Here is a 26,963-nt window from a genome sequence, read left to right as displayed (position 1 = left end):
CACGCTCCCGGAGTCGAGCAGGGCGTGGGTGTCGTGCCTCCCCACGCGGACCGGTAGGCTGGGGGTGTCGGTCCTCTCGTGGGACCAGCAGGTGGTGCGGAGGCAGGCCCCCCCTCTCCTGTCGGACGGACTGGCCGTGGGCATGGATACGTCTCCGGCTCCGGGACAATGGCGAGCCAGGTGGCCCGTTTGGCCGCACGTGTAGCACCTCCACTCCTCTCTCTGGGTCGGAGGGGCGGGCCCTCGGCGGTCCGCGGTGGTCTGGTTCGGGTAGGCGGGTGCGCGGGTGGGCGGTGCCTGGGTGCGCTGGCTCTCCGGCGTCCGTCCGCGCCGCTCGGTCCGCGTCTCCCCCGCCCCCCCCGGGGCCGGGGTCGCCCCGCCGCACAGCCGCTGGGTGACCTGGTGGTTCTCCAGTAACTCCACGAGGTCGTTCACCGTCCTGGGTTGGTTTCCGGAGGCCCAGCGTTTGGCCCCGGTGGGCAGGGCTCGGATGCAGCGGTCGATCACCAGCCGGTCCAGGTGCGGGGGACCCTCCCCCTCGACGAGCCACCGCTCCGCCAGGCGGACGAGTTGTGATACCTGGCTCCTCACCGAGCCCAGGGGGTCGTACACCCAGTCGTGGAACCGCTGCGCCTGGGCTGGGAGGCTGTGGCCGTAGTGGGCGAGGATGGCCCGCTTGAGCGTGGGGTAGTGCGCCGCCTGGGCCGTGCTGAGGTCGCGGTAGGCGCGTTGAGCGTCCCCGGACAGGAAAGGCGCCAGTATGTAGCCCCACTGGTCCGCTGGCCACCTCTCACGGGCCGCGGTCCGCTCAAAAATCTCAAGGTAGGCCTCAACGTCATCGTCCGGTCCCAGTTTGGTGAGCCGCTTCGTGGGGGCGGCGTGAGACGGCTCCCGTGCGAGCTGCTCAGCCATCCGGGCCATGCATCGCCGCAGCACCTCGATCTCCTCCTCCCGCGTTGCGGCCGGGACTCCGGGTTGACTCATGGTCCTCTAGGGTCTGCCGTAGGATCGCGTTGCCTGCATTCTCCACCACTGTGGCAACCCCGATCGTCGGCGGCTGAGGTTTCCAGAGGAGATGGATCAAACAAGGCGTGGGTTAACGTTCGTTTATTTGGTTAACCACTTATTCAAAAAAAGGAACAAAGGAGTGAACTCAGGTTCTTCCTGGTCTGGGAATAAAGGACGCCGCGCCGGGTCTGGTCCTGCTGCGGGGGGCGGGGTCTCGATCCCCTGCGTCTTCGGCGGCTTAGTCCGGGGGGGAAGCGTATTGGCATTAGCGGGGGTTCGGGTAATCTCCACCCGCTGCGTCTTTCCCGTTCGGTCGCGTTCTGCTGACTGGTGTCCACGCGGCCGTTAAGTCCCCTCCGCTGTCTTGCTCCGCCGGGTGCTCCGCATCTCCGTGATTGCGCGGGTGCGCTCGATGCTCCCTCCCGCATCGCTGCGCCGAGCGGCACATATCTCCCCCTGACTACCTGCCCGCGGAGAGGGCGCTGGCGGGGCTCGAACTCCTCCGTGGGATCGGGGTTGCCACAATATATATTACAAATATATGTGACCACCAATTGCCAACGAGTATTGTGTGCTTTTTGCATCTAAATATCTCATCTGACGCAAAATCTGATAGAGAAATTGCCACGACAGTGCATGTGTGTGTGCGTTTGTGCATGTGTGCGTTTGTGTATGCGTGCCTGTGTGTAGGGTGGGCTGGGTGTGGGGGCAGTTTTAAGTATTTTCTAATACGTTAGAATTAACAGGCCAGGGCATGGGCTCTTAACAGTGTTTTACTATAAGAACAATATACTTTCATGTGATCTAACCTTCAGAATTAATAATAATACGAATAACATAAAAAAATGATAAGAAGAATTATCATCCTCATCATAATAATATTAAAACAATCCCTCCTGAAAAGTTAAATGAATGGAATTTGTTATGTGTGTGTTCATTATAAAAATAACTAACTTATCTGTGTGCTGTACTGGAAACACAACTGTGTGACATAGGTGCGCAGAATGAAAACAGAAGCTGGAACACACTCAATCACAGAACAGACACTCACAGAAACAGCCGGCTAATAAATCAACCTTGCAGTTTATTCTGGGCGTGGTTAGGGGAGGCTACCGAGCCTCTCCGCTCTCAGCCAATCACAGCGCAGCAGTAAGCTGCGGAGACCACGCAGCTCCGTGTGTGTTTTGATCAGTTGGGTTTTTGATCCGTCTGTTGAATGACCTGTGTTTGTTTCAACAATCACATCAGGAGGAATCCAGCGATCCGCTACTCTGTCCAGGTAACTCTACAGCTCTACCAGACCCGCTCCCCGAGGAGAGGGAAGAGCGGCCCGTTGTATCTGCACGACTCAAAGTCCGTCGCTCCGGGGAGTCGAGCTAAACCGGTAGCATAGCATAGTCTATTCTGGACAGTGTTGCCAGATTGGGCCATATTTCGCGTCCAATCTAGCAACCCTGGCTGCAGCCAGTGTGGTGTGTCAGTGTCAGATTATGTGTGTGTCTGCTGCACTCACACACATCACGGCGTGTCAGTCACCCGGCGTGGACGTGCACTGCTGCACACCACAGCTCAGATAGTGGACATTAGTTAACATGTAAAGAGGATTGGTCATCTGGTGAAGTCTGGTTAGACCCTCCTGCTTGAAGCTCAGGGATCTGGTCTATACTTAGACCCCTAGAACTGTTCCTCACATATGAATCATTGTGCTTTGAACAGATCTACACGTCGTTCATATCCATGAGTCTCCTCTTGCAGTATAAATAATGAATATAAGTGCATCCATACAGCCGGCCTGCTGCTCCTCCTACTCACAGATCCACCTCTGACACTAAACACACTATGTATAACTTGGTCTAAACCAAGTCTGAACGGCCCCTACGGTGATATCTGTGACTCATAGTGATTCATCGTATGAGAGGTTACAGTTCTGGTGACCTCTGCGTCCTTTAAAACACCCCACAACAGAGGAAGAGGAGTCTATTACCACAGCGGGGGGTACAGGAGTCTAGTACCACAGGGAGGAAGAGGAGTCTAGTACCACAGGGAGGAAGAGGAGTCTAGTACCAAAGGGAGGAACAGGAGTCTAGAACCACAGCGGGGGAAGAGGAGTTTAGTACCACAGGGAGGAAGAGGAGTCTAGTACCACAAGGAGGAAGAGGAGTTTAGTACCACAGGGAGGAAGAGGAGTCTAGTACCACAGGGAGGAAGAGAAGTCTAGTACCACAGGGAGGAAGAGAAGTCTAGTACCACAGTGGGGGGGAAGAGGAGTCTAGTACCACCGGGAGGAAGAGGAGTCTAGTACCACAGGGAGGAAGAGGAGTATAGTACCACAGGGAGGAAGATGACTCTAGTACCACAGGGAGGGACGTCACGTCCAATCGCGTCTGCAGAGTTTAGTGAACAACGAGGATCAGTCGACCGGGTCGTCTGACAGTTGATGTGGTTCATCTTGTAAGGATGCCCCTCGGCGCCTCCCTAGGGAGTTCTTCCAGGCAAGTCCAGCGGGGTGGAGACCTCGCGGAATACCAAGGACTAGGTGGAAAGACTATCTCAACACTGGCCTGGGAACGCCTCGGGATCCCCCCGTCAGAGCTGGTCAATGTGGACCGAGAAAGGGAAGTTTGGGGCCCCCTGCTAGAGCTGCTGCCCCCTTGACCCGACCCCGGATAAGCGGTTTGAGGATGAGATGAGGAGGTTGTGTGATTGCTGTGTTTTTGGTTTTGTGTGACTGCTGTGTGGGTGTTTGGTTGTGTAACTGCTGTGGGTGCGTGTGTGTGTTTGGTTTTGTGTGACTGCTGTGTGTGTGTGTTTGGTTGTTTGACTACTGTGTGTTTGGTTTTGTGTGACTGCTGTGTGTGTGTTTGGTTGTGTGTTACTGCTGTGTGTGTGTGTTTGGTTTTGTGTTACTGTTGGGTTGTGTGACTGCTGTGTGTGTTTGGTTTTGTGTGACTGCTGTGTGTGTTTGGTTGTGTGACTGCTGTGTAGGTGTTTGGTTTTGTGTGACTGTTTGGTTGTGTGACTGCTGTGTGTGTTTGGTTGTGTGACTGCTGTGTGTGTGTTTGGTTTTCAGGAGAGTTGAGCCTGTGGATGTCCGGCTGGCTGAGGGCCGCAGCGGCCCCGCTCAGAGGGGGGTCCCGCACTGTCAGCTGCTGCCCCTCCTCTCGTGTCCCCGGTGCTGATGGGAGACGTCACGGGTCGCCCCGCTCTGAGGACGCCGACCCTCCCATGGTCCTCATCACAGGTGTGGTGTCTGTTATCTCTACATCTGCTGTGGCCATTAGTGGATCACCTCTTTATTCCACAGTGAATGGCTGTGAAGTCAGCCTCAGTCTTGTTGAGCAAAATAGTCTGAATCACAACCACAAGTCAACGAGAAACAGGAATGGTGAGCCAAAATAATCCAAAAGTTGCCTTTGTTAAATGGAAGTATAGCCATTACTTTTCCCTCCAAGAAATGAATGCAACGGGTGTAATCGTGAAATCCACATTATGCCCTGGACAAAGTGCCTCTCCCGTCGGTGTAAAGTAGGGACGCACCGAAATGAAAATTCTTGGCCGAAATCAAAACCGAATATACTGAAACAGTTGGCCGAAAGCCGAAATCGAATACCGAATTTGGCTTTTGCTGTTTTTCATTCATTTTGCTTTAATTTTTCACCATTGCATAAATCAAACAATTAAATGTCCTTTATAAACTTTTTGACGAGTACACTAGTATGTTGTCCGGTATGTTGCATAAAAACAAGAGTAAGGTCAATAGCTTCTTTTTAAAATATGCCGTTACATTCGTCCCCCATGTGTGTTTCAAACGTCCCGACTAGGCGGGGCGTTTGAAGCAAATGTCAACTTACGTTTAAAGATAAAAAACAGCTTGATCATCCAACATATGTATTAAATTACACTTGTAACTCTGAGAACACACATGGGAGTTGTTGATCGCATTTTTAAATTATTTGTATACGTAACGCCATCTTTGAAAAGGGGTTTAACTGAAAAGTGTTTCAATCGACCCGGCTCTCCCCTATTTTGTTTTTAACAGGTGCGCTCCGCTCTTTTTTCATCTCTGTTTATTGTCATTTAGTGTCCGTTACTGTTAGTTGTTAACCAATTTACATGTGGCTCTTTTTTAATCCCTCTTTTTTTAGAAACGCACCCGGCTCATTCCACACACTGGTTGCATTTTTTTAATCAAAAATAAAAATGTTTTTTTTTTTAAAGTAATTCTTATTCAAACATCTTTCAATGTTGCATGCCTCCATGCATTCCATGCTTCCGTGCATGAACATGCACATGTATTTTAAATTCCGTCTAGGAGGGGTAGAGGTTGGGCCCAACACTGAATATGTTTGACTTATGTCTTGTCCCTTGATGTTCAGGTTTAATCATATTAGGCTACCATAGCCTACCTACCCCAGATCTTGAGAGTCATCCATGCCTTCATCACTTCACAACTGGACTACTGTCATTCTCTCTATACTGGCATCGATCGATCCCAGCTACGCCGCCTGCAGTTGGTTCAGAACTCAGCCGCCCGACTCCTCACCTGCACTAAAAAACGCGATCATATCACCCCAGTCCTGGCTTCACTCCATTGGCTCCCCATCCGCTACCGCATCAATTTCAAACTCCTCTTGACTGTTTACAAATCTCTCCATGGTCTGGCCCCCACCTACCTGTCCGATCTTCTCCACCACCATTCCACTTCCAGAGCACTACGGTCAGCAGACCAACTGCGGCTGGAAGAACCCAGGTCCAGGCTTAATACTAGGGGGGACAGAGCCTTCTCAGTGGCAGTCGACTCTGGAACTGCCTCCCCCTCCAAGTCTGTTCTTCTCAGTCTCTGAATGTTTTTAAGTCCCTTTTAATGACCCACCTCTATTCACTTGCCTTTGGCTAGCATCTCACTTGATGCAACAGTGTATATATATTTTTTAAATGTTATCTTTTATTGCACTTCTTATTTATTCTTATTTATTATTGTTTTTTGTTAGTTTTTTTGTGCCTTCCTGCAATATTGCACTTTACTGTAAAGCACTTTGGTGCGGCTAAGCCGTCTGTAAATGCGCTATATAAATAAAATTGACAGACATATTGTTTTTATTACGTTTGACTTGTGTCTCCATCTGTCCCTGGTTTAATGTTCAGGTCTAATCATATTAGTTTCTGTCGTTTTGCAGGGGGACTAGGTCAACTCGGGGTGGGACTTGCCAAGTTGCTGAGGTATGCTGTATTCAAACGTATCTGTCAGTAATAGCCAGACTTCAATAACCTTAATCTTTATTGATCATTGTTTCAATTACAATAACAACTAGAACTGCAAGCAGTTATGCAGGGGTCTAAGAAGTGTGCATTTCGCCGGCACAACGCGACAAATGTGCGTTTTGCCGGCACAACGCGAAGCATGTGTTCAAAACACTACCCTGAACCTGTGGATACAAAGGATTTGACTGTGGTAGGAGTAGCGAGAAGTCAGTGTAGCGTTTTCGCAGCGAAATTTTGTAGAAGATGTACAATTTCCTCATTTATTGCGCCCCTTAATGGCGAAATTTTCCAATTTTTTTGTGTCACCAACATGTGTGTAAAATTTGGACTCGATCCGACGTCTAATTTTAGATTTTTTAGATTTTCCACGTCTAATTTAGCTCATAAACCAATATTCAAAACGCTACCGTTTCGTCGTCGAAGGTCGGATCAAAAAACTGTCCGACGATTTCTTTGCGTGTGCGTCTGAAGATGTCGTGTGCTAAGTTTGGTGTCGATTGGTCAAAAAATGTGGGAGGAGTAGGGAAAAAGCAGTTTTGCGGTTTTCGCGATTTTGCGAAAGAAATTCATAGACGCAAATGGGCGTGGCCTATGCCAAAAGATGCAGCAGACTCCAGTGAATCTGTGTGTCTAACGATTTGGACTGTGGGAGGTTCGGTGTGGGAGTTATAGCCCCAAACGCGTATTCCTTGGTATAGCGCCACCTAGTGGCCGGCAGGTCTGGATTTTGTCGTCTGCCGTCACCTCACGGACCTGGATCTAGTCATGCAATTGGCGTGTCGGCACCATTTACGGTTTGGGCTGTGGGCACACTTTTAGGTGTGCTGGAATAATAAAAAGAAACCTTACAATTACAAAAACAATAGGGTTCCAACCTGTTGGCTTGGACCCCTAATTAGGGCATTTAGCAGACGCTTTTATCCAAAGCGACTTACATCGGTCACATTGACGGCAGAGCCAACCCTGCAAGGCGACAGCCAGCTCGTCAGGAGCAGTTAGGGTTAAGTGTCTTGCTCAGGGACACATCAACACTCAGGTAGGAGGAGCTGGGGATCGAACTAGCAACCTCTCGCTTACAAGACAACTGCTCTACCTCCTGAGCTAAGCCAACCCAATTGGGGCCCCCTGTCCTCCTATCAGGACAGGTTGCTCAAACCACACTATCACCAACAAATCAAAAATACATTATAATTTCTTCCGCAGGAGGCGGTTTGGCAAGAACAATGTGATTCTCTCAGACATCAAGAAGCCTCCCGACAATGTGTATCACAGTGGTGAGTAAAACAATTTGACCCGGTTCGGTTAAATCAGAAGACTACTAGCCAGCAAGTGCAGGTTCCATTCCCTTAATGGATCAATACTCAACAGTTTGATGCATTAAGGGAATGGAAGAAGTATACGTGCTAGCAAAGCCACGTGCTAGCGAAGCCACGTGCTAGCGAAGCCACGTGCTATCGAAGCAATGTGCTAGCGAAGCAACGTGCTAGTGAAAAAAAGTGCTAGTGAAGCAAGGTGCTAGCACAGCAACGTGCTAGGTGTTAGTGGCCATGGTTCCCATAGGTCCGTTCATCTACTCAGACGTCCTGGACCATAAGAACCTGCGTGAGATTGTCGTGAACAACAACGTCAGCTGGCTGGTGCACTACTCCGCTGTCCTGTCGGCTGTGGGGGAGAGCAACGTCACACTGGCCCGGGACGTCAATATCACTGGTTTGTTCACACATTTACCTATATTACATATCCATAACACACACACATCATAACAAAAACACACACTCAACAAACATACACAATTAACAAAACACAGAAAAACTCACACACACTTAATAATGTGTATTTCTCATACTCCTTTTGCAATCTTCTTTTTTTATGTCCCTGTTAGTTTCGAGTAATGTACCTGTTGACATGTACAAGTATATGCCCTCCATTGTCACAATCTGTTGCATCTAATTTGTTGTACATAATATGCTGTATGCAGTGTTGTGTGTACAGCGGCAGCCAATAGGATGTCCCTGATTTGACATGTGACCTAGAAGAGGTCAAGTGAGAGCGCTTTTCAATAAACGACGGTTAGTTCCAGTCAAACAGCACTGATGCCCCACTGTGTGTTTTTTCCACATTTATTATGTTCGGCCTAGCACTGGGTATGCACGCCAGGATCGTTGAGCAAACCATCTCTGTTAACAGGTTATGGGCCCAGAGTTACCCAGAGAGTTTCCAACGAGTTATTCACCGAGAGAAAAGTCGCGACGTACCGCGTGTCCGGTGAGTTAACATACTAAGCTAGCGCCATGAGTAGAAGAGCCTACGAGTCAAGTGGCCGATGGTCACGGCTGGTTTTTGACGGAGATGAAAAGAACTACGAACTGTGGGAGACGAAATTTTTGGGCCATCTCCGGCTACAAGGTCTAAAGGATACTATTCTTTACGTGCCAGACGATGGAGATGATGAAGAGAAAGATAGAAATGCAGAGGCATACGCAGAGCTGATTCAGTTTCTCGATGATAAAAGTTTGTCGCTTGTAATGAGAGATGCAGCGGACAATGGCCGAGAAGCACTGAAGATTTTGAGAGACTATTATGCTGGAAAAGGAAAACCCAGGGTAATAAGCCTGTATACCGAACTGACTTCACTTCAAAAGTTAAGTACCGAAAGTGTGACTGAATATGTTATACGTGCAGAGACCACCATCACAGCATTGAGGAACGCCAGTGAAACATTGAGCGACGGACTGTTAGTGGCAATGATTTTGAAGGGCCTGCCAGAGTCTTATGGACCGTTCGCTGTTCATGTTACACAGAGTGATGTGAATACGTCTTTTGCGGAGTTTAAAACGAAACTACGGAGCTACGAGGCTACTGAGAAAATGCGCACCACAGCGTCGGACGACAACGCGATGAAGGCGTGAATGCAACCTGCGTCAGCCAGTACAAGTGACCGTGGAGCCGAGAGTGCGGACATTGTATGTTACAGATGTGGCCTGAAAGGACACAAAGCTGGATCTTGTCAACGCAAGCAGTGGTGTAGTTACTGTAAAAGCGCCACACACCGGGATGCAACCTGCAGTCGGAGATACCAGCAGGACGACGCACACAAAGTGTTCGAGGAGGGGAGCGACAACGAGTATGTTTTCCAGGCGAGCGACACGGATGCAGTGAAGCAGATAGCCCACAGTGCTAATAAGAAAGGACTAATGGTGGACACAGGCGCAACCTCACATATCATCAATGATATATCAAAGTTCAGGAGTTTCGACAACACGTTCCAACCACTAAAACATTGTGTGGAGTTAGCCAACGGTGAAAAGACCAACGGAGTTGCGGAGCGCAGAGGAGATGCAGAGGTCTGCTTGATCGACAGCAGAGGGCAACATCACAACGCGACGCTGAAAAGGGCGTTGTACATCCCCTCTTACCCGCAGGACATCTTTTCTGTTAAAGCAGCGACTGCCAGTGGAGCGACTGTAGTCTTCAAGCAAGGAAAAGATGCCCTAATATGTAGAGACGGTGCAAGATTCAACATCCATGAGTGCAACAGACTGTACTACTTACATACAGTAAATGGTGAGTGTGAAGACCAATGTAATGGAGTCTATGATTTGCAGGCATGGCACGAAATCTTAGGGCACTGTAATTATGATGATGTTCAGAAACTACAAAATGTTGTTGATGGTATGACAATCAAGGGTAAAACAAACATGTCAGCCCTACATTGTGAAGTCTGCACTCAGGGAAAGTTTCCCCAAACTAGAAACAGGGAGGCTGATGTAAGGGCAAAAGCACCCTTAGAGCTGGTGCACACAGATGTAGCAGGACCTATTGACCCAGAGTCCAGAGACGGGTATAGGTATGCATTATCATTTACTGATGATTTTTCCAGTGCAGTATTTGTGTACTTTCTGAAAAATAAGAGTGACACAGTGCAGGCAACAGAAAAGTTTCTGGCTGACACAGCACCATATGGCAAGATAAAGTGTATCAGGTCTGACAATGGTACTGAGTTTACGGGTAAACATTACCAAGCGCTACTCAGCAAAAATGGCATTAGGCATGAGACTTCAGCCCCATACTCGCCACATCAAAATGGCACTGCTAAGCGAAACTGGCGCACACTATTTGACATGGCCAGGTGTTTGCTATTGGACAGTAAGCTACCTAAAGAGCTGTGGACGTACGCAGTCCAGACAGCTGCTGTAGTGAGGAACAGATGTTTTAACAACCGCACAAAGCAGACGCCTTACTCACTGCTGAAAGGGAAACAACCTAACTTGTCCAGGATGCAAAAGTTTGGTTCAGAGTGTTATGCTTACAAACAGGACAAGAAAAAATTAGACTCAAGGTGTGACAAGGGAATTTTTGTCGGAAATGACAAGAACAGTCCAGCCTATATGGTTTATTTTCCTGACAGTGGAAAAGTGCAGAAACATAGACTGGTGAGGTTTGTCAACAAAACAAACACAGAGAGGCAGACACAGACTGACATGACACCTGTCAATGATGATTTTGAGCTGCAGAATAGAGTTTACAATACCAGTAAAAATACTGATGTAAGTCCAGCACATACACAGGACCAGGTGCCAGTTACTATGTCTGAAGTACACAGCCACACACAGACACTTGAGCAAAAGCGATCCCCATCAAGAGAGAGGAAGAAACCAGATTACATGAGTGAATATGTGTCAGGCGACGAAGAAAGTGATGATCAAGTACTCACTAACATAGATTATTGTTACAGAGTAGCTTCTAACATACCCTTAACATTCAGATAAGCTGTAACCTCACCCCACTCTAAAGAATGGGTTAATGCGATGGATGAGGAGTTACAATCATTAAGAGAAAATTACACATTTACCCTTACAAACTTACCAGAGGACAAGAAAGCAGTGGGGGGTAGATGGGTGTATGCTATTAAAAACAATGCAGATGGATCAGAAAAGTACAAGGCACGCTATGTTGCCAAAGGATACAGTCAGAGGGAGGGTGTGGATTATGAGGAGACTTTTTCCCCTACTGCTAACCTGACTAGTATCAGAGTCTTGATGCAAAAAGCGGTGCAAGACAACTTGATCTTACATCAGATGGATGTCAAAACAGCTTACCTACATGCACCAATAGATTTTGATATTTATATGGAACAGCCAGAAGGTTATGAGGTAAAATCTAGCACAGATAAAAAGTTGGTATGCAAGCTGAAGAGGTCGCTGTATGGACTTAAACAATCAGGCAGGAATTGGAACAAGTTACTGCACGAGTATTTGAGTGAAAACAATTATGTGCAAAATCCTGCTGATCATTGTGTTTACACAAAGGAGACAGAAAAAGAAAAAGTGATCATCTTAATATGGGTAGATGACATAATCATTGGTGCCAGTGATGAAAACGCACTGAAGATGGTGAAGGAGATGCTCTCAGCACGATTCAAAATGAAAGACTTGGGAAAACTAAGACATTTTCTGGGTATCGTTTTTGACCAAAGTGAGGGATGTGTTAAGATGTCACAAAAGAGATATGTGGAGAACATACTAGAAAGGTTTAACATGCAAGACTGTAAACCTAGGGTGACACCTTGTGAACAAAAGTTAAACTACACTAATGATGCTCAAGTGATGAGCGATGTCAAAAAATACAGAGAGGCTGTTGGAAGCCTGATTTATTTGACTACATGCACAAGACCCGATCTGAGTTTTGTTGTGAGTAAACTGTCACAGTACTTTACTGAGCCGACAGAAGAGCAGTGGACTACTGTTAAACATGTAATGAGATATCTGAAAGGCACAAGTGAAAAAGAAATGTGCTTCACAAAAAGTCCCAATGAAAAACTGCAGCTACACGCCTACAGTGATGCAGATTGGGCAGCTGACACAACTGACAGGCGTAGTACCACAGGGTATTGTGTAAGCCTAAATGAAAATGGACCTTTGATCTCATCGAAAACCAAAAAGCAGCCCACTGTTGCATTGTCGACTTGTGAGGCAGAGTGTATGGCGTTAGCGTCTACTACACAAGAGGTATTGTACCTAGCTCAGCTGCTAGACGGCATTGACAGACATCAATACCCAGCTCCTAAGGTGTATGAGGATAACCAAGGTGCAATAGCGCTAGCAAAAAATCCTGTGAACAGACAGAGATGTAAGCATGTTGACATAAAATATCATTTTGTGAGGTCAACTTTGGCTGATGGGAAGATAAGTTTGAACTTTTGCCCCACAGAAGAGATGGTAGCAGATGTGATGACAAAACCTGCAACACAGTTTAAGTTGATTAAGTTGACAAAGTTCATGTTTGGAAACTAACCATGTATGTGAAGTAATGTGCTTGATGAAGGCAGAAAACCTTAATGTTTTGTTTTGTTATTAAAGTATGTACCAATGTGAGAGCAAGTGGGGGTGTTGACATGTACAAGTATATGCCCTCCATTGTCACAATCTGTTGCATCTAATCTGTTGTACATAATATGCTGTATGCAGTGTTGTGTGTACATCGGCAGCCAATAGGATGTCCCTGATTAGACATGTGACCTAGGAGAGGTCAAGTGAGCGCGCTTTTCAATAAACAACGGTTAGTTCCAGTCAAACAGCACTGATGCCCCACTGTGTGTTTTTTCCACATTTATTATGTTCGGCCTAGCACTGGGTATGCACGCCAGGATCGTTGAGCAAACCATCTCTGTTAACAGTACCCATATGGAAAATTAATCTTTATTTGAAACAGTCCATGTGCGTTCCACCCACACCACCGCTGCCCTGTCCCACTGTTTTAGACCTGCTCTTTACTGCTGTAGAGCCGACGGAATACACTTCTAAACAGAAATTTTGAATGATATATCTATTGGGGAGGTTTAGAAATATAATTTTTCCAGTGGAAGTGTGTCCTGAGTTATTGTTAGGGCGGTGTACTTTGTAATTCGATGAATGGAGAGCTGCTGCTTGTCCGTCTCCTTCCTGTCGTCAGTTCCCCGCATCATACACCAACATGGTAGTTTATCACCTGATCTGCCCTCAGGTGTTTATCATATTCAACATGGTAGTTTATCACATGACCCGCCCTCGGGTGTCTATCATAATCAACATGGTAGTTTTAACACCTTATCCGCCCTCAGGTGTCTATCATAACCAGCATGGTAGTTTTTCACCTGATCTGCCCTCAGGTGTCTATCATATTAACATGGAAGTTTAACACCTTATCCGCCCTCAGGTGTCTATCATATTCAACATGGTAGTTTTACACCTGATCTGCCCTCAGGTGTCTATCATATTCCATATGGTAGTTTATCACCTGATCCGCCCTCAGGTGTCTATCATATTATCATGGTTGGTTAACCCATGATCCTCCCCCAGGGTTCCACAACGTCCTGGACATGGCCCTGGAGCACGACCTGCGTGTGTTTGTCCCCAGCACCATCAGGGCCTTCGGGCCCTCCTCCCCCCGGGACCCCGCTCCTGAACTCTGCGTGCAGAGACCCCGCACCATTTATGGTGTGGCCAAGGTGCACGCAGAGCTCATGGGGGAGGTGAGACGCACACACACGTGCACGCACATTCACACACACACATTTGCACACACAGGCTCTGTTAACACAAGAAATATCTATCTAGATCCGGACACACACATAGACTTCACAAACCTGTGTACATATACATGCACACACATATGTGTGTGCATGGGGGCTGGGGGCATCCGTGGCATACTGGTGAAGGAGTTGGACTGGTAACCGGAAGGTGGCCAGTTCGAATCCCGAACCTTCACGGATGAGGTGCCCTTGAGCAAGGCACCTGAAACCCCCACCTGCTCCCCGGGCGCTGCACCGCGGCAGCCCACTGCTCCGGTAGTGCCGGTGTGCCCCCATGTGTGTAACTGCATGTGTGTACCTGTGTGTGCACCTGTATTTGTGTACCCCACGTGTGTGGACCTCTGTGTGTGCCCCCATGTGTGTAACTGCATGTGTGTACCTGTGTGTGCACCTGTATTTGTGTACCCCACGTGTGTGGACCTCTGTGTGTGTATGTGTTCACCGGCTACCCTGATGGGTCAAATGCAGAGAAAGAATTTCCCCCTAAAAAGGGATGAATAAAGGACTTATCTTATTTTATCTTATGTGCACACACAAACACATACACTCAACAAAGGCCCTTGCTTACACAAGATCAATTTAATTTAAATCTATCTAGGATTGCTCACACACAAAGACACTCACACACATTAACTACAGTCTACAACTGCTTTTCTATCTAGATTCAAAAACATACCTGTTTACGCCAAGGTTGAGATTGCATTTGGAGCTTATGAAAAAATAGGATTAGTGTTCTTGTCGGTTTACGTCAAAGGAAACAGCGTTCATCTTTGCATCTGAATGTTTCCTGAATGTACCTTTACTCGTAGAGGTGTGTGTATAAATATTTATTGACACTTGTACACATATTGTGTAGCATAGGAAAGATGTTTGGACCATGTTACCTCTCCCTCTCTCTCCCCCATCTCTGTCTTATCCCCCCTGTCATTCCCTCTCCCCTCCCCACCTCTAGTATTATCATCACCAGTACGGACTGGACTTCCGCTGTCTCCGGTACCCGGGTATCATCTCTGCTGACTCCCAGCCCGGGGGCGGCACCACTGGTAAAGCACCACTGGTAAAGCACCCTGGTCGGTGCACAACGGCTCACTAAAGACCCACCAAACCACACAAAAACCCAGACGAAAGTAATAGACAACATCACTAGTGATGAACAGGAGACTTATAGGGGTGATATTAGGCCACCGGGTGTGAGTGAGATTAGCCATTACAAGCCATTTCCAAATCAAAGCAAGCAACATTTGCTATAGTCCACTAGGTGGACACTGCCACTTGTGATGTCACTAAGACATAGGAAAAAGGCAGAAAACGGCTTGTAATGGCTTATCACACATGGTGGAACAATATCACCCCTTTAAGTAATCATGAAAAACCCTTAACGATTAACAAATGACGAGACGAAAGTTCTGAAGAAACATAGTTTCTGAACATGACCATGAACATGTGAAAATAAGAAATACAGCAACTTTTTGGGCGGGGCTTGCAGCGCTGAATATCTGGTTGATCGAGTACTCAAAGCATTTAGTTTTATCCATTTCAGCATCTGCAGCCACAAATCGTTTTTTATTCACATCAACATAAGTAGATCACATACAGTACTCTTATTGCATCCATTCGGTCAACTACATTCATTGACCTTTAATTATCCCGATTGTTGTTTTGATCATTCATATCGATAGCAGTTGGCACTACAAGCCAATGTGTCCTTGCACTGTTGTACGTAGTTATAGGTTGCTTTGGGTAACATGACGTGTGCAGTTGCATGGCAACAGTTGAGTTTTGGATACCAACTGACCAACTTTTAGTTATTGAACAGGGAAAAACCCTCAAAAACAAACATGTCCAAAACATGGATATATTAAACAATGCACACCCACTTATCATAATTTCCCTCATCCCAAAAGACTATTAAACTACCATTTTTTTCTCTCAATATTTCTCACTTTTTCATGGCCTTTATTCGTTATGTGTGTGAAGTAAAAGGACCTTGATTTGCCTAACCTTCACGGGTCTTTAGACCACTGTGGAAACGCAGGGGCTGAAGGAAGCTTTGAGTCCCTTGAAATGTAGCTCCTGGGACTAAAAGTCTTTTTGGTGGAAACACGGCTCATTACAGAGAAATACGAAATTATAATATGAGCCTTTCTAGAAAAGCGTACACACAATATTGTCCGCAAAGAGTAACCAGCCATGTTGGTTTGACCTAATTATGACAAGTCACAGCTTTTTCTTTTTTCCTTTTTTATTTTTTTTTCAGATTACGCCGTCCAGATTTTCCACTCCGCCGTCAAGAGTGGCCATTTTGAGTGCAACCTGCGCAGCGACACGCGGCTGTCCATGATGTATATAGGTATGGGACCTTCTCACCCGTTTATTTTCTGGATATGTTATTTGCTGTTATTTTGTCATTAAGAAGACACTCTTATCCTAACAGACTTCCAGGGATTTCAGAAACCTCTTTAAGGAGCAGTTGGGGGTTTGGTGCCTCCAGAGAGGCTGCAGATAGAACCTCCGGCTGGGAGTCCAACACTAGCTCCTCATTTATTTGCTAGAAATGTTTGTTAATTCGTCTCATGCGTCTTACCCCCCACCACCCTACCCTCCACCTCCTTCCCATCTCCATCCCGCTCCCCTCCACCTTCTCCCTTTTAACTCCACCTTTCCCTCCACCTCCAACCTCTTCCTCACTCCCTCCACTACCACCACCACCATCTACGTCCCACCTCCTCCCCTTCCCTCCACCCTTCTTCTTCATCCCCTCCGACCCTCTGTCCGACCCTCCCCAGACGACTGTCTGAGGGCCACGCTGCAGGTCCTGGAGGCCCCGGCCAGCTCGCTGCCCACCCGCACCTACAACATCAACGCCCTGAGCTTCACCCCCAGAGACCTCACCCAGGAGATTCGCAAGGTGCTGCCTGACCTGAGGGTCTCCTACAGGGTGGACCCCCTCCGACAGGCCATCGTGAGACCCAATAGACCCCTAGACCAGGCATGGCGCCAGGATTCCAGTAGTGGATTGGCCAGACCAATTGTGGGTGGTTCTTAAGTCAAAAACGTTATCAAATCCTTGTTTAACCTAATACAAATGACTGACTAATATACTGTCATATTATCTGTGCATTATAGCTTGATGCTCTTTAAATATTTTGTTGCATTGTAAAAAGTTTCAGTGCATAAGACGGACCTATCCGCGATCGCTCCTTAGGCCTTTTTACACTGCCAAGCCGGTTCGGTCGCGGCTTGGAACGAACAAATGTTCCTCTGCGTCTTTCTCGTAGATCGCACCATCCTTCAACGTCATTGTTAAATGTGACTGCATCACCTTCTCTCCCATGATGGTCAGCAGCTCGCGGATTTCACCTTCTCTCCAGTTAAAACTGCTCATGTTGATATCGCTGCGTTATTGTCTCTAGAGACAACGCAGCGATACCCAAGCCCCCGCAACCCCTCTTGTACCCCTCTCCATTAAGCACCATACCTGGCTGTGCTTTACTACACTCTATAGATTCAAGGCCTGTAGACTGTAAAAGTGGTCAGGAATCTAATATTTCCCACAAGGTTTAGTAAGGCTCGTATCACATGAGGCCGACTATTTCAGAATTCTGTTTAATTGTTTTAAGTTTTCAACAATATTTCGATATCATTAGCAACAGACTGAGCTTGGCTTATTACACAAAGAAGATGCATTCAATTGTAGCCTAGGCTACTACGAGATACTAACTAATACTATAGCCTACCGCGATTTCACGGTCGTCCACAAAGATAACAGCCCTTTAACGCAAATCTGATCAAGTATCAATATCAACAAAGATTGCTGCATTGCAAAGATAAAGCATTTCACAATATATATATTTTTTTTCAAGAAAAGTTTTGGGTGGGCCTGTTAAACAGTGGATGGTCCTAGGTCCGTCAGGCCCACCCATAACGCTGTGCCTGCCCTAGACTGTCCTCAAGACTGGGGTTGAGTCTGTATTGGGCTGTAGGGGGATGGATGGATGATTGCTGAGTGGATGGATGGAAGGTTTAGAGGACGATTTAGTTGATATGTATGTTGATGAGTGGAATGGATGGTAATTGATTGTATCGGAAGATGATGGATGGATGATGAGTAGATGGATGGATGATGGATGGATGGATGGAGAAGGATAGCTAGGTGATTGAATGTATATTGGATGCGTGGATAGATGGATGGAGTAGGGAGGGGGGGTAAATAAAATGTTATTTTTTCAATTCATCAATATCCTTTTTCTATAATGCAAGTCATTTGATATGTCTATTAAATTTCATTGAATAGATTAAAATGAAATTTAATTTAATAGATTTCAGATCCCTGATAAGTCCAAACTGACTCTTTATGATATCCTTCGTCCGTTAGCCGAGAGCTGGCCAATGGCGTTGGAGGACAGCACGGAAAGGCGGGACTGGGGCTGGAAGCATGACTACGGCTTGCTTGAGTTGGTACAGGCCATGCTGACTCATATCACCCCTGGCAACCTGCTGGCACAGGCAAACTGAGCCCCGTGGGAGGGGAATCTAAAGTCTCATCACACACACACACACACACACACACACACACACACACACACACACACACACACACACACACACACACACACACACACACACACACACACACACAAACAAGCACACATGCGCTCACACAGAGACACACAAACATGCTTACACGCACACACATACACAAACAAGCTCAACCACAAACACGCACACACGCACTTCACACTCTGGGAATTCCTCTAGAATATGTATATATTTGTTTTGCGATGCCATCAGGGACTATTTTCTGTGTTTCTTATGGTACGATGATTTCTTATTTTCAGACAATACAACCTATGTTGCTTTGCAATAGCTTTTTGGACTATACTCTTGTTTGTAATGTCACCAAGCAACGAGTATGGTTCCATTCTCTCGCTGCAGAACAGAGGGAACAGAAGAACTGTTAGTGAGCATCCAACCGTTGCTCAACTTTGCTGTGTATATTTATTTATTCTATTTATTTATTTGCGAGGCACCCTCATGATATCCCTCCACTCCTTTGTGCCCTTGGCTAGATAGGATAGTTGGGGTCTACCCTTCCAAGACAAACAAAGTCTCAAGTTAAAACCAAACTTCTCACTGCATGTGGCACAAAGAAAGTTGCTTAATACTGCCTTGTTGTTACTAAAGTGAGGTATGACTCTGGGAATTCCAGTTCCTTTTGCTTAAGACAATGTAGGCCGACGCAAGGCGGCTCTGCTTGGGCCGGTGTGAATGTTAGGCTTTTGAAACAGCTAGCTGCTCAGCCTCTTAAAGAAATAAATGTACTGTAACGTTCGATACCTGAGCCTTTACTGATGTTACTATTTCCGTAGAGACGTGTAGACTCGTTCTAGTTAGCTTAGCTGTAGATGTACGGTACAGATGCTGTATATATTTGAAAATGCTTGATTGGTGGGTTGGTGATTTTAAATTATTCTTCTTACCGGGGAAAGTCGGTAGGGTGGTTGATTTTTTTATTTATTTTTACTTTGCTCTAGTCTTTGAATTAGTATGTTTTATCTTTGGATAGGAAGTTCTGTGTAGGTTTTTGTTGGTTATTATTTAGCATCCTTTTCTGATGACGTGAATGCCAAAGGTATTACAATGAGATGCCCAGCAGGGCTGCGTAGCATTCACATTGGGGCTGGACTAGTTTTACTTTATTCACTTTAGTCACCACTAAATAACCGGTAGAATAACAGAAGAAGACATCCTGAGGGAAAAACTTGTTCTTGCAGATTTTGTGTTGCCTTTCCACCAGCAATTTGAACAACCAATAAATACATTTACTTGAAAAAAAACTAAAACCTGTTCATTTGCATTTGTACGAGAATCGTGTTATGTCGACAAAAGGGATTATTCAATTGAAACCAAGATTTCCTGTTTTGTGAGACACACAAGTGGAGACCCAGCTGCGAGCCACACCTCTCTCTCTCGTCTCCCTCGCCCCCCTGCTGAGTGTGTTCACCATAAAGTCTTGTTTCTGCCACTTTCACACAGAGAGCTCTGTGCGCCGTAGCGAGACAGCAAACTCTGTTGGGGCTGAAATTTAACACTGTTAATCTGAGAGGAAAACCTGTTAGTCTGAGAAAAAAAATATTTTGCTATCTGAGAAGAGATTTAAAAGGTGCTATGCATGATAATCATAAATCCCTTCTCATTACTGGCCTCTTAGGCCAGTTTGTGTACGGCAGCATACTCAAATCATGCATGCATAGCACATAGAGTGGGTGAGTAATAATCATAAAAACGGAAGAACAAGCTTTTGGCCATTATCTGAGTTTATATGTCACTTTGTTTCAATGTAATATCAGTCTGCTTACTGGCTGTTTTACTCCACTGAGAGAGAGAGGATAAAGGTCTAATTTCCGAAAGGATTTGGCTGTTTGCTAAGACACCAGGATAACTGTTATTGTATACTTCAAGATGTAAACCAGCCATGATGTTTCTGTTCAACTCGCCTCCTCTCTACTCTGAATTGGGGAGGTTGGTGAGCCGTTCCTTCCATACATCCATACAGTCCCTATGGTGTTGAGCAGCTGGCACAGCTGGATCTGGGTTTGGCCCGCAGAAGTAGGCGCATACAAACTGCCCTGGCAAGCTTGTTTTCTCCAATAGTGCCCACAAAACAAACAACTCAACAGGTTGGATGGTGTGCTTACGCTATGCCACTGCGCATGCTCAGCAATTTACAATTTCCCCCCCAAAAGATCAGCAATTCCCTAATTTGGCATTGTCTGATGGTTTAATGAAAGAGGAGCGTTCGGTGGACCTGTTCCAATCAGACAGAATATACTGAGGATGGACGCAACAGAAATGGATTCCCTGGGACTGTCAAATATAAATTTGTGACATCCCTCTCAATAAAACTGAGTCCCTCTGCACTCAGTATTCAGCACACAGTGCAAAACGCAGCCACTGTCTTCATTCAGAATTCTAACTGCGCTTCTCAGTTTGAGGAGTGCACTTGTGAGGAGACACAGAATATTAATTTGTGGATTTGTCAGGGCAGTTCGTATGCACTTACTTGTGCTGTTAAAACCCAGATCCAGCTGTGGGAGCTGATCAAGTGGGGATTGTCATGGATGTCAATGGCTCGCTGTGAGAGGAGGTGAGTTAAACCCAAATCATGGCATTAATAACAAACTGCTCATATATTTGTTGACATTAAAGGCATCTCTCCAATGTATGCATTCTACATTATGTTGATGATTCTGTGTGAGGAAAGTTTTTTTTTAATATATATACACATATTTGTATATATAAACACATATGTATACTAAACATATGCATGCATATATATTTGAACATTAATGCATGTTTAAAATAAATATGTGAGGCAACTTATGAGGGCTTTCAACAAACGGAATTCTTGGAAAATTAAAGATGCATGCCATAGATATAACAAAAACGATAGTCCTCTCCTGTTAGGAATCTTGGACAGTATTTACAAGTAGGCCTGGTTGTTTTATGTAGACCTAGGGTTAGGGTTAACCCTAGCTCAAACATACCATAAGCTCATAAGATTCCTGTGTGCTCCATACAGCTCCATGCATCACTTCCTCCTCCCCTTCCTGACCTGAGCTGGTCGTGTAGGCTTGGCGATGGCCTGGGGAGTCAGAGCTGGGCTGCTGCTCCCCCTAGTGGACAAGACTGTGCTCTGCAGTTTGAGCTCCAGGAGTTTTGCGACCAGAGTGGCTTCTTGACGCAGGCTGGTGGCTACCTGCTCCGCCATAGAACGGACCAACTCCTGTACACCCTGTAGTAGGGGGAAATATAGGTGTATGTCTGGTTATCGGGTTGGTTCGCCGATCGCCCCATATTAGATAAACGGTTGGGATTGGCCTTCCCCCTGGAGGGGGGCCAGACTTCTATGCAAGAGCAAATGAAACATGGTACATGTATATGATCTAGAGTAACGTCTGATCAGCCTTCTGCTAATCTGCATATAAATGTTGTGCTTTGTCTCTCTGCTGACCTCGGCGTCCGTGTTGACCTCCGTCCTCCTGCTGACCCTTGGGGCCGTGCGTAGAGCCTGGAGTTGGTGCTCAGTGCACCCCAGGGCGGCGGTGAGCTCTGCCTGTCGTCTCTGGAGTTCCACCTCCTCCAGGGTCAGGCCCTACAGGTCATAGAGAGGCCCCAGCAGACACTATGGATCAACTTAAATTTTCATTTTTCTAATGAACATAATAACCCTTGAAATTATAGGGGTAGCTAAGTGGGGTTGCGTACCTACAGAACAGTGCATTCGGGGAAACTGATATACGAACAGACAGATTTGTAATATCTACTACTAACTGATGACCCAATGTGCATTTAAACACTGGGACATTGATGTAACGGGCAGCTGTCCACGGGTAAAACAATGTGTGACTTAGGGCGCACTCACACTAGAAAAAACATGACGGCAAGCGGTTCACGTAGGTGCGATAGTGAAGTTGAGTTTTTGATTAAAAATAAATCCCACGTTTGTTCACTGGAAAAGGCGGGTCTAGACATCTTTAGAATACTTTGCACACAAACAATTTTTTTATGAATGAAGACACCTGCAGGCAAGAATAAGTCCATGTCTAAATGTAGGCTACAAACGCGATTAACTATTTACAAGTGCAAAAACGCCAACATATTCTTTAGTTTGCTGACCACTTTTTTATCCAGACAAAAAACTAGTAAGGACATTTCCTCTGCTTCTCTCTCGTAGATCGCACCATCTTTCAACTTTGTTGTTTAAAACGACTGCATCACCTTCTCTCACATGATCAGGAGCTCGCGGTTAACTTCAGTTAGAAGTTAACCGCTCATGATCGCTGCGTTGTCTCTGTGGAGACAGTGCAGCAACACCACTACCCAAGCCCCGCGGAGCCGTCGCATTTACGACAGAATTAAACCCAATAAACCACCAATATGTGCAGGGTTCGGGAGGGTAAATTGGGGTTCTAGCTCAAGCAGGCAATTTACTTCGGGGAGTGTAAACGAGCGGGCCGTGCCGCGAAAAAGGCATGCATAAAACGGCATTTGGCATTGTAAAAACGCTCTGTGAGAGAGGGCTGTATCTGAGTAGAACGGCTCCAAATAAGCAACAAAGTCAGGAAAGTGTCAACCCTGTTCTCTGTGTTGTTCTACTAAGCAGTGGACGCTTGGTGGTCACGTATTACGACGTGATGATGTATGTAAAAGAGGCAACCGTACTCATGGTGTGTTGCTGAATCCTCGAACGCCAGACTTCCGAGTAGAAAGTCGAAGATCTCCCAGCTTTCTTAAGGCTTTTTTTATTTTTTTGGTATTTGGACCATGTAGGTCATTTAAATGTCGATTTTAAATGCTCTTACACACTTGATCACATTGCTACTTTATTCCGGTCATCAATTTATACATTGCATGTTCTTGCTGTGCGTGCCATACAATGTAAATTTGTGTCGTTCGTTTTCGGGCTGGTTTGCTAAAGAGGCTAATGTAGCTAACAATAAACAACGACTAGCCAATTTCATGACACAATCACAAAGACGAACAGGAACGCTATGAATGCTCCGAGACCGGAAGTGACGCCAAACGTGCTACTCGGAATGTTGGCGTCCGAGGATTCAGGAAGACACCATCAGACCCAGTTGAGATTGCCTGGTGTGAGCACAGGCTATCGCACAGCAGGGGGGGGGGGGGGGGGGGGGGGGTCAATCGCAATGCTTGAGCAAGGTACAGTTGTGAAATGGACTTTGGCACGGTACAGATGGCCCCCCCGCTTTAACGACGGCTTATGAGTCACCTCAGCGAGTTGTTGACACGATAGGCTCTGATGAGGAACTCTGCGGGGTGCCTCAGGATTTGTGTTCACGCAAGACCAGAAAAACCTATTATTAGGACCACCCACCCAGGAGACATATGTAGGCTGATTTGTAGCCATCCCAACGACTGAGCTATATCCATTAGTTTGATTAAATGTACTTCACTCTGAACCACCTGGCGGCCATATATGGGTAATTGGGCAGGGAAACCAACTAGATAGATTGGAAACCATGGGTAAAATCTTTGAGGAAGGGGCGCCCCTGGTGGGCTGTATGGGTAGTTACCTGGGTGAGAGGCAGTGGCCTTGGGGGCACCTGCACCTCTAAATGAGCCCGCTCGGTAGAAACGTTGGTGGCATGGTCCACTACTGCTGCGAGTAGCCGGTGGCTCCCAACGCAGGCGTCGGTGAGGTACCAGCTCAGCTGACTCCCATGGAGCAGTGATAGGTTGGGCAGCCGTTGGGTTTGAGCCTCATCCAGAAGGGCCAGTAGCGCAGGAATGTCCAAACCTTGGGTGCAGATGAAGACGGTACAGGTTGAGAGTATTACTCTCAAAAAAAAATAAAGAAAGTAAAATCCTAAATAAATGTAAAATGACCGATGTATCCTAGGCTAATCATAACATACATGAGAAACACGGCAACAGTTTCAAACACAACAATGTTCTAACTTATAATCTAAATTTCTCAATTAATTACTATTCAAAAAAACATCGCTATTGTTAACATTCCCAGGCTTCTTTACTTCCGAAATGGAGGCAATGCGATCTGACGTCACGATGTACAAGCCACGCCCACAGTTCCACATCAAATAAAAAACACGAATATGAAGAAGCAACTGTTGTATATATTATATTATACAACGGGGGGGCCTAAAACCAGCGATCTGATTGGTTCCTAACTGTTGTATAATGAGCGTATACATAACTGCTATGACGCCCAATCATTTTGTGAAAGTATCACTCCGCGCCTTGAAGTGGAAACCGTTACAACCGTTCTCTCGGAGGGACGCTAAAGTGTGTTGCATAGCGACCGTCATGCATTTTGAAGGCAGCCAGGAGGGACTCATTTTTTGTATTCTTTAATAAAACGGCTACTTTGAATTTCTTGGTTTCTTTTTAAATGTAGTGTGTCTATGACTTTCGTTTTGCCATAATAGTAACCGTTGTATAAAAGCAATAAATCACTTCAGTCAGTGGTATGTGCTCATTATACCACTGTTAAGGGGCGTTGTCCGGCCCCGACGCGCAGCGGAGGGCCGGCGACCCCCTTGAGCACATACCACAGCCTGTCGTGATCTATTGCTTAAATATATCTACATATTATATATACAATAAAGATTTTTCCTCTAACCATTGAGTCGCGGAAATACGTCTTTAGCCATCGTCGCTGCTCGGATCACGTCCCTCCACGGGAAGCCCCGAGTTACCGTGAACAGCGCCATGTCGAACACGAAGTGCTGGTGGAACTGTCGCAGTACGGAGGGCCACCGCTTGTCACCGAACTCGGGCCACGTGAAGTGACCCGCGAGCCGCGGCACAGCCTCGCACCTCTGACGAAGAGCAAAACAGATGGTTAAAGATCCCATACACAGTATATTTTTTTGGGTTAATAATTGCATTTGGGTTTACTACTAGAATAGGGTTAAAAAATACCCCTTATTATCATCACACTGTTAATTTCTTAGAAAAAAGCAGTCTGTTTTGTATCATGTCGCTTTAAGGCCCCCCTCCCGAGTTGGCCAGTCTGCTGTGATTGGTCAGCACGCCAACTCTGTTGTGATTGGTCAAATGCTTTGCCCCCCCCCCCCCCCCGAAGTTATGGTGTGATCCAGATGCCTTGGACACCAGCCTTCCGAGTTGCACGGAACGTGACGTTATTTCCGGTCTCGGAGCACTTATAGCGTTCCCTTTAATCTTTGTGATTGTGTTATGTGAAATGCCGCAAGAAAGCTGGGAGATTTCCCCACCTGCAACTCGGAAGGCTGGTGTCCGAGGCATCTGGATCATACCATAAAGCAAAGGAAAAAATCGAAATGCATGATATCACCCTTTTAATCTTTTTAAACTGACGGGTCAACTTGACACAAGGGGAGAAGTTGACGCTACTGCTTCGGTTTGTTGTGTTTTATTTGATCACTTGTCAGGTTATTTTTCTTTTGAGGAACAAAAATGTGTTATATTCCTTTGTGAATCAAAGTCAGCGATGATGGAACTCATTGGGCCTACCTGAAGTTTTGATATCTTCTTCATTTCGGTCTCGGTCAAGGTTGCCATCATCCCCTGAGTTTAGTGCGCGGTTTTGAACAGTGTTCAGTTGCCATGGGAAATGGACTCACAAGCGCGTCGGGTTGGTGACGTCAGCGCGTCGGGTTGATGACGTCAGCGCGTCGGTTGAGGCAGGTAGTGGGATGAGAGGATGATGGAATTCACGGCGTCATGCTGCTATTTACTTATTTATTTCTTCACTTTTATTTAGTATTTATTATCAGGCAGTTGAAAATGTGACAATGTCTGTCCTAATTAAGAACATCTTTGATAGGCTAATAGGCTATACACTTCTTATTCCGTGGAGTTTTGCGAGGTTGCTTCCCATAATGACTCGAAATAAATATAACTAATAATTAAATATACCTAATAAGTAGGTAGGCTCAGCGTTAAGTATCGCAGGTGATCTCAGTCTACTACAACATCTCTGCCCAACCGAACAGCCTTCTAACATCACATGCTGGAGTTTATAACCTGATGAGCTATATCGGTTCAACAATAGCCCACGACCATCCTACAGTCCAACGTGTAGACTACATGTTTGATATCGGCACTAGGCTAATGACGAGACACACAGGGCTTAGGTTATATAAACCTCTTAATCCCAGTCCTACTGGTCATATCCTCTCATCCGCGCGCTCCTCCGGCGGTCATAGTTGATCGTAGACGCGTGTACGCGCTGTTCATATTAGCCTAACAATGTCTACAGTTGTCTCGGATCACAGGTAGCCTACTTTGGATCTAGTTTTGGATGCACATTGTTCATTGCATGATCGGTCAGTTTGATTTGACTTTATTTTAGAGGGATGCGTTCATGCAGGTAAAATTGCATTTATTACATCACAGTTGTTGTTGTTGCTTGCATTTAACAATCAGCCTGCAGTTGGCGTTTAATGTGGTCCATATTATACAAGGCACGTTAACCAGCTCTGTTTGCGCTTGGCATAAGCCGGTAGAAGTGCTGTGTGTATTAATATTTTGCTCGCATCTTCAAAATCTGGTTTGTGTGTCTGTGTGCGTGCGTGTGTGCGCGTGCTCTAGT

General features: G+C 46.2%; 2 protein-coding genes across 2 annotated transcripts; one reads left to right on the top strand and one right to left on the bottom strand.

The window, feature by feature from the left end:
• The first annotated feature begins 2,161 nt into the window (after window positions 1-2,161).
• Window positions 2,162-18,307, top strand: LOC130381494 (L-threonine 3-dehydrogenase, mitochondrial-like). The gene is made up of 9 exons (XM_056589132.1): window positions 2,162-2,287; window positions 4,079-4,249; window positions 6,186-6,228; window positions 7,474-7,544; window positions 7,849-7,980; window positions 13,608-13,780; window positions 14,793-14,883; window positions 16,098-16,190; window positions 16,627-18,307. The coding sequence occupies exons 2-9, from the start codon at window positions 4,096-4,098 to the stop codon at window positions 16,884-16,886; spliced, it is 1,017 nt and encodes a 338-aa protein (XP_056445107.1). The 5' UTR covers window positions 2,162-2,287; window positions 4,079-4,095; the 3' UTR covers window positions 16,887-18,307.
• Window positions 18,308-21,160: 2,853 nt separating this feature from the next.
• On the bottom strand, window positions 21,161-26,255 carry c4h8orf74 (chromosome 4 C8orf74 homolog). The gene is made up of 5 exons (XM_056589354.1): window positions 25,883-26,255; window positions 25,008-25,206; window positions 23,941-24,164; window positions 21,855-21,995; window positions 21,161-21,635 (listed from the first exon to the last, which is right to left on the bottom strand). Exons 1-5 carry the CDS (start codon window positions 25,931-25,933, stop codon window positions 21,432-21,434), a joined length of 819 nt encoding a protein of 272 aa, XP_056445329.1. The 5' UTR covers window positions 25,934-26,255; the 3' UTR covers window positions 21,161-21,431.
• Between the last annotated feature and the right edge of the window lie 708 nt (window positions 26,256-26,963).

The sequence above is a fragment of the Gadus chalcogrammus genome, chromosome 4, assembly GCF_026213295.1.
Source record: "Gadus chalcogrammus isolate NIFS_2021 chromosome 4, NIFS_Gcha_1.0, whole genome shotgun sequence".
In the NCBI taxonomy this organism is placed as follows: domain Eukaryota; kingdom Metazoa; phylum Chordata; class Actinopteri; order Gadiformes; family Gadidae; genus Gadus; species Gadus chalcogrammus.
This window is presented reverse-complemented; position numbering and strand designations above follow the sequence as displayed.

Coding starts and splice junctions, on each gene's coding strand:
- LOC130381494 (XM_056589132.1), top strand. CDS start 4,096: ATGTCCGGCTGGCTGAGGGCCGCAGCGGCCCCGCTCAGAGGGGGGTCC. Junction 7,545..7,848: donor CGACAATGTGTATCACAGTG/GTGAGTAAAACA, acceptor TCATCTACTCAG/ACGTCCTGGACCATAAGAAC. Junction 16,191..16,626: donor GCTGTCCATGATGTATATAG/GTATGGGACCTT, acceptor GACCCTCCCCAG/ACGACTGTCTGAGGGCCACG.
- c4h8orf74 (XM_056589354.1), bottom strand. CDS start 25,933: ATGATGGCAACCTTGACCGAGACCGAAATGAAGAAGATATCAAAACTT. Junction 21,996..23,940: donor GGCCACTGCCTCTCACCCAG/GTAACTACCCAT, acceptor TATGACCTGTAG/GGCCTGACCCTGGAGGAGGT. Junction 21,636..21,854: donor AGGTCAACACGGACGCCGAG/GTCAGCAGAGAG, acceptor CCCCTACTACAG/GGTGTACAGGAGTTGGTCCG.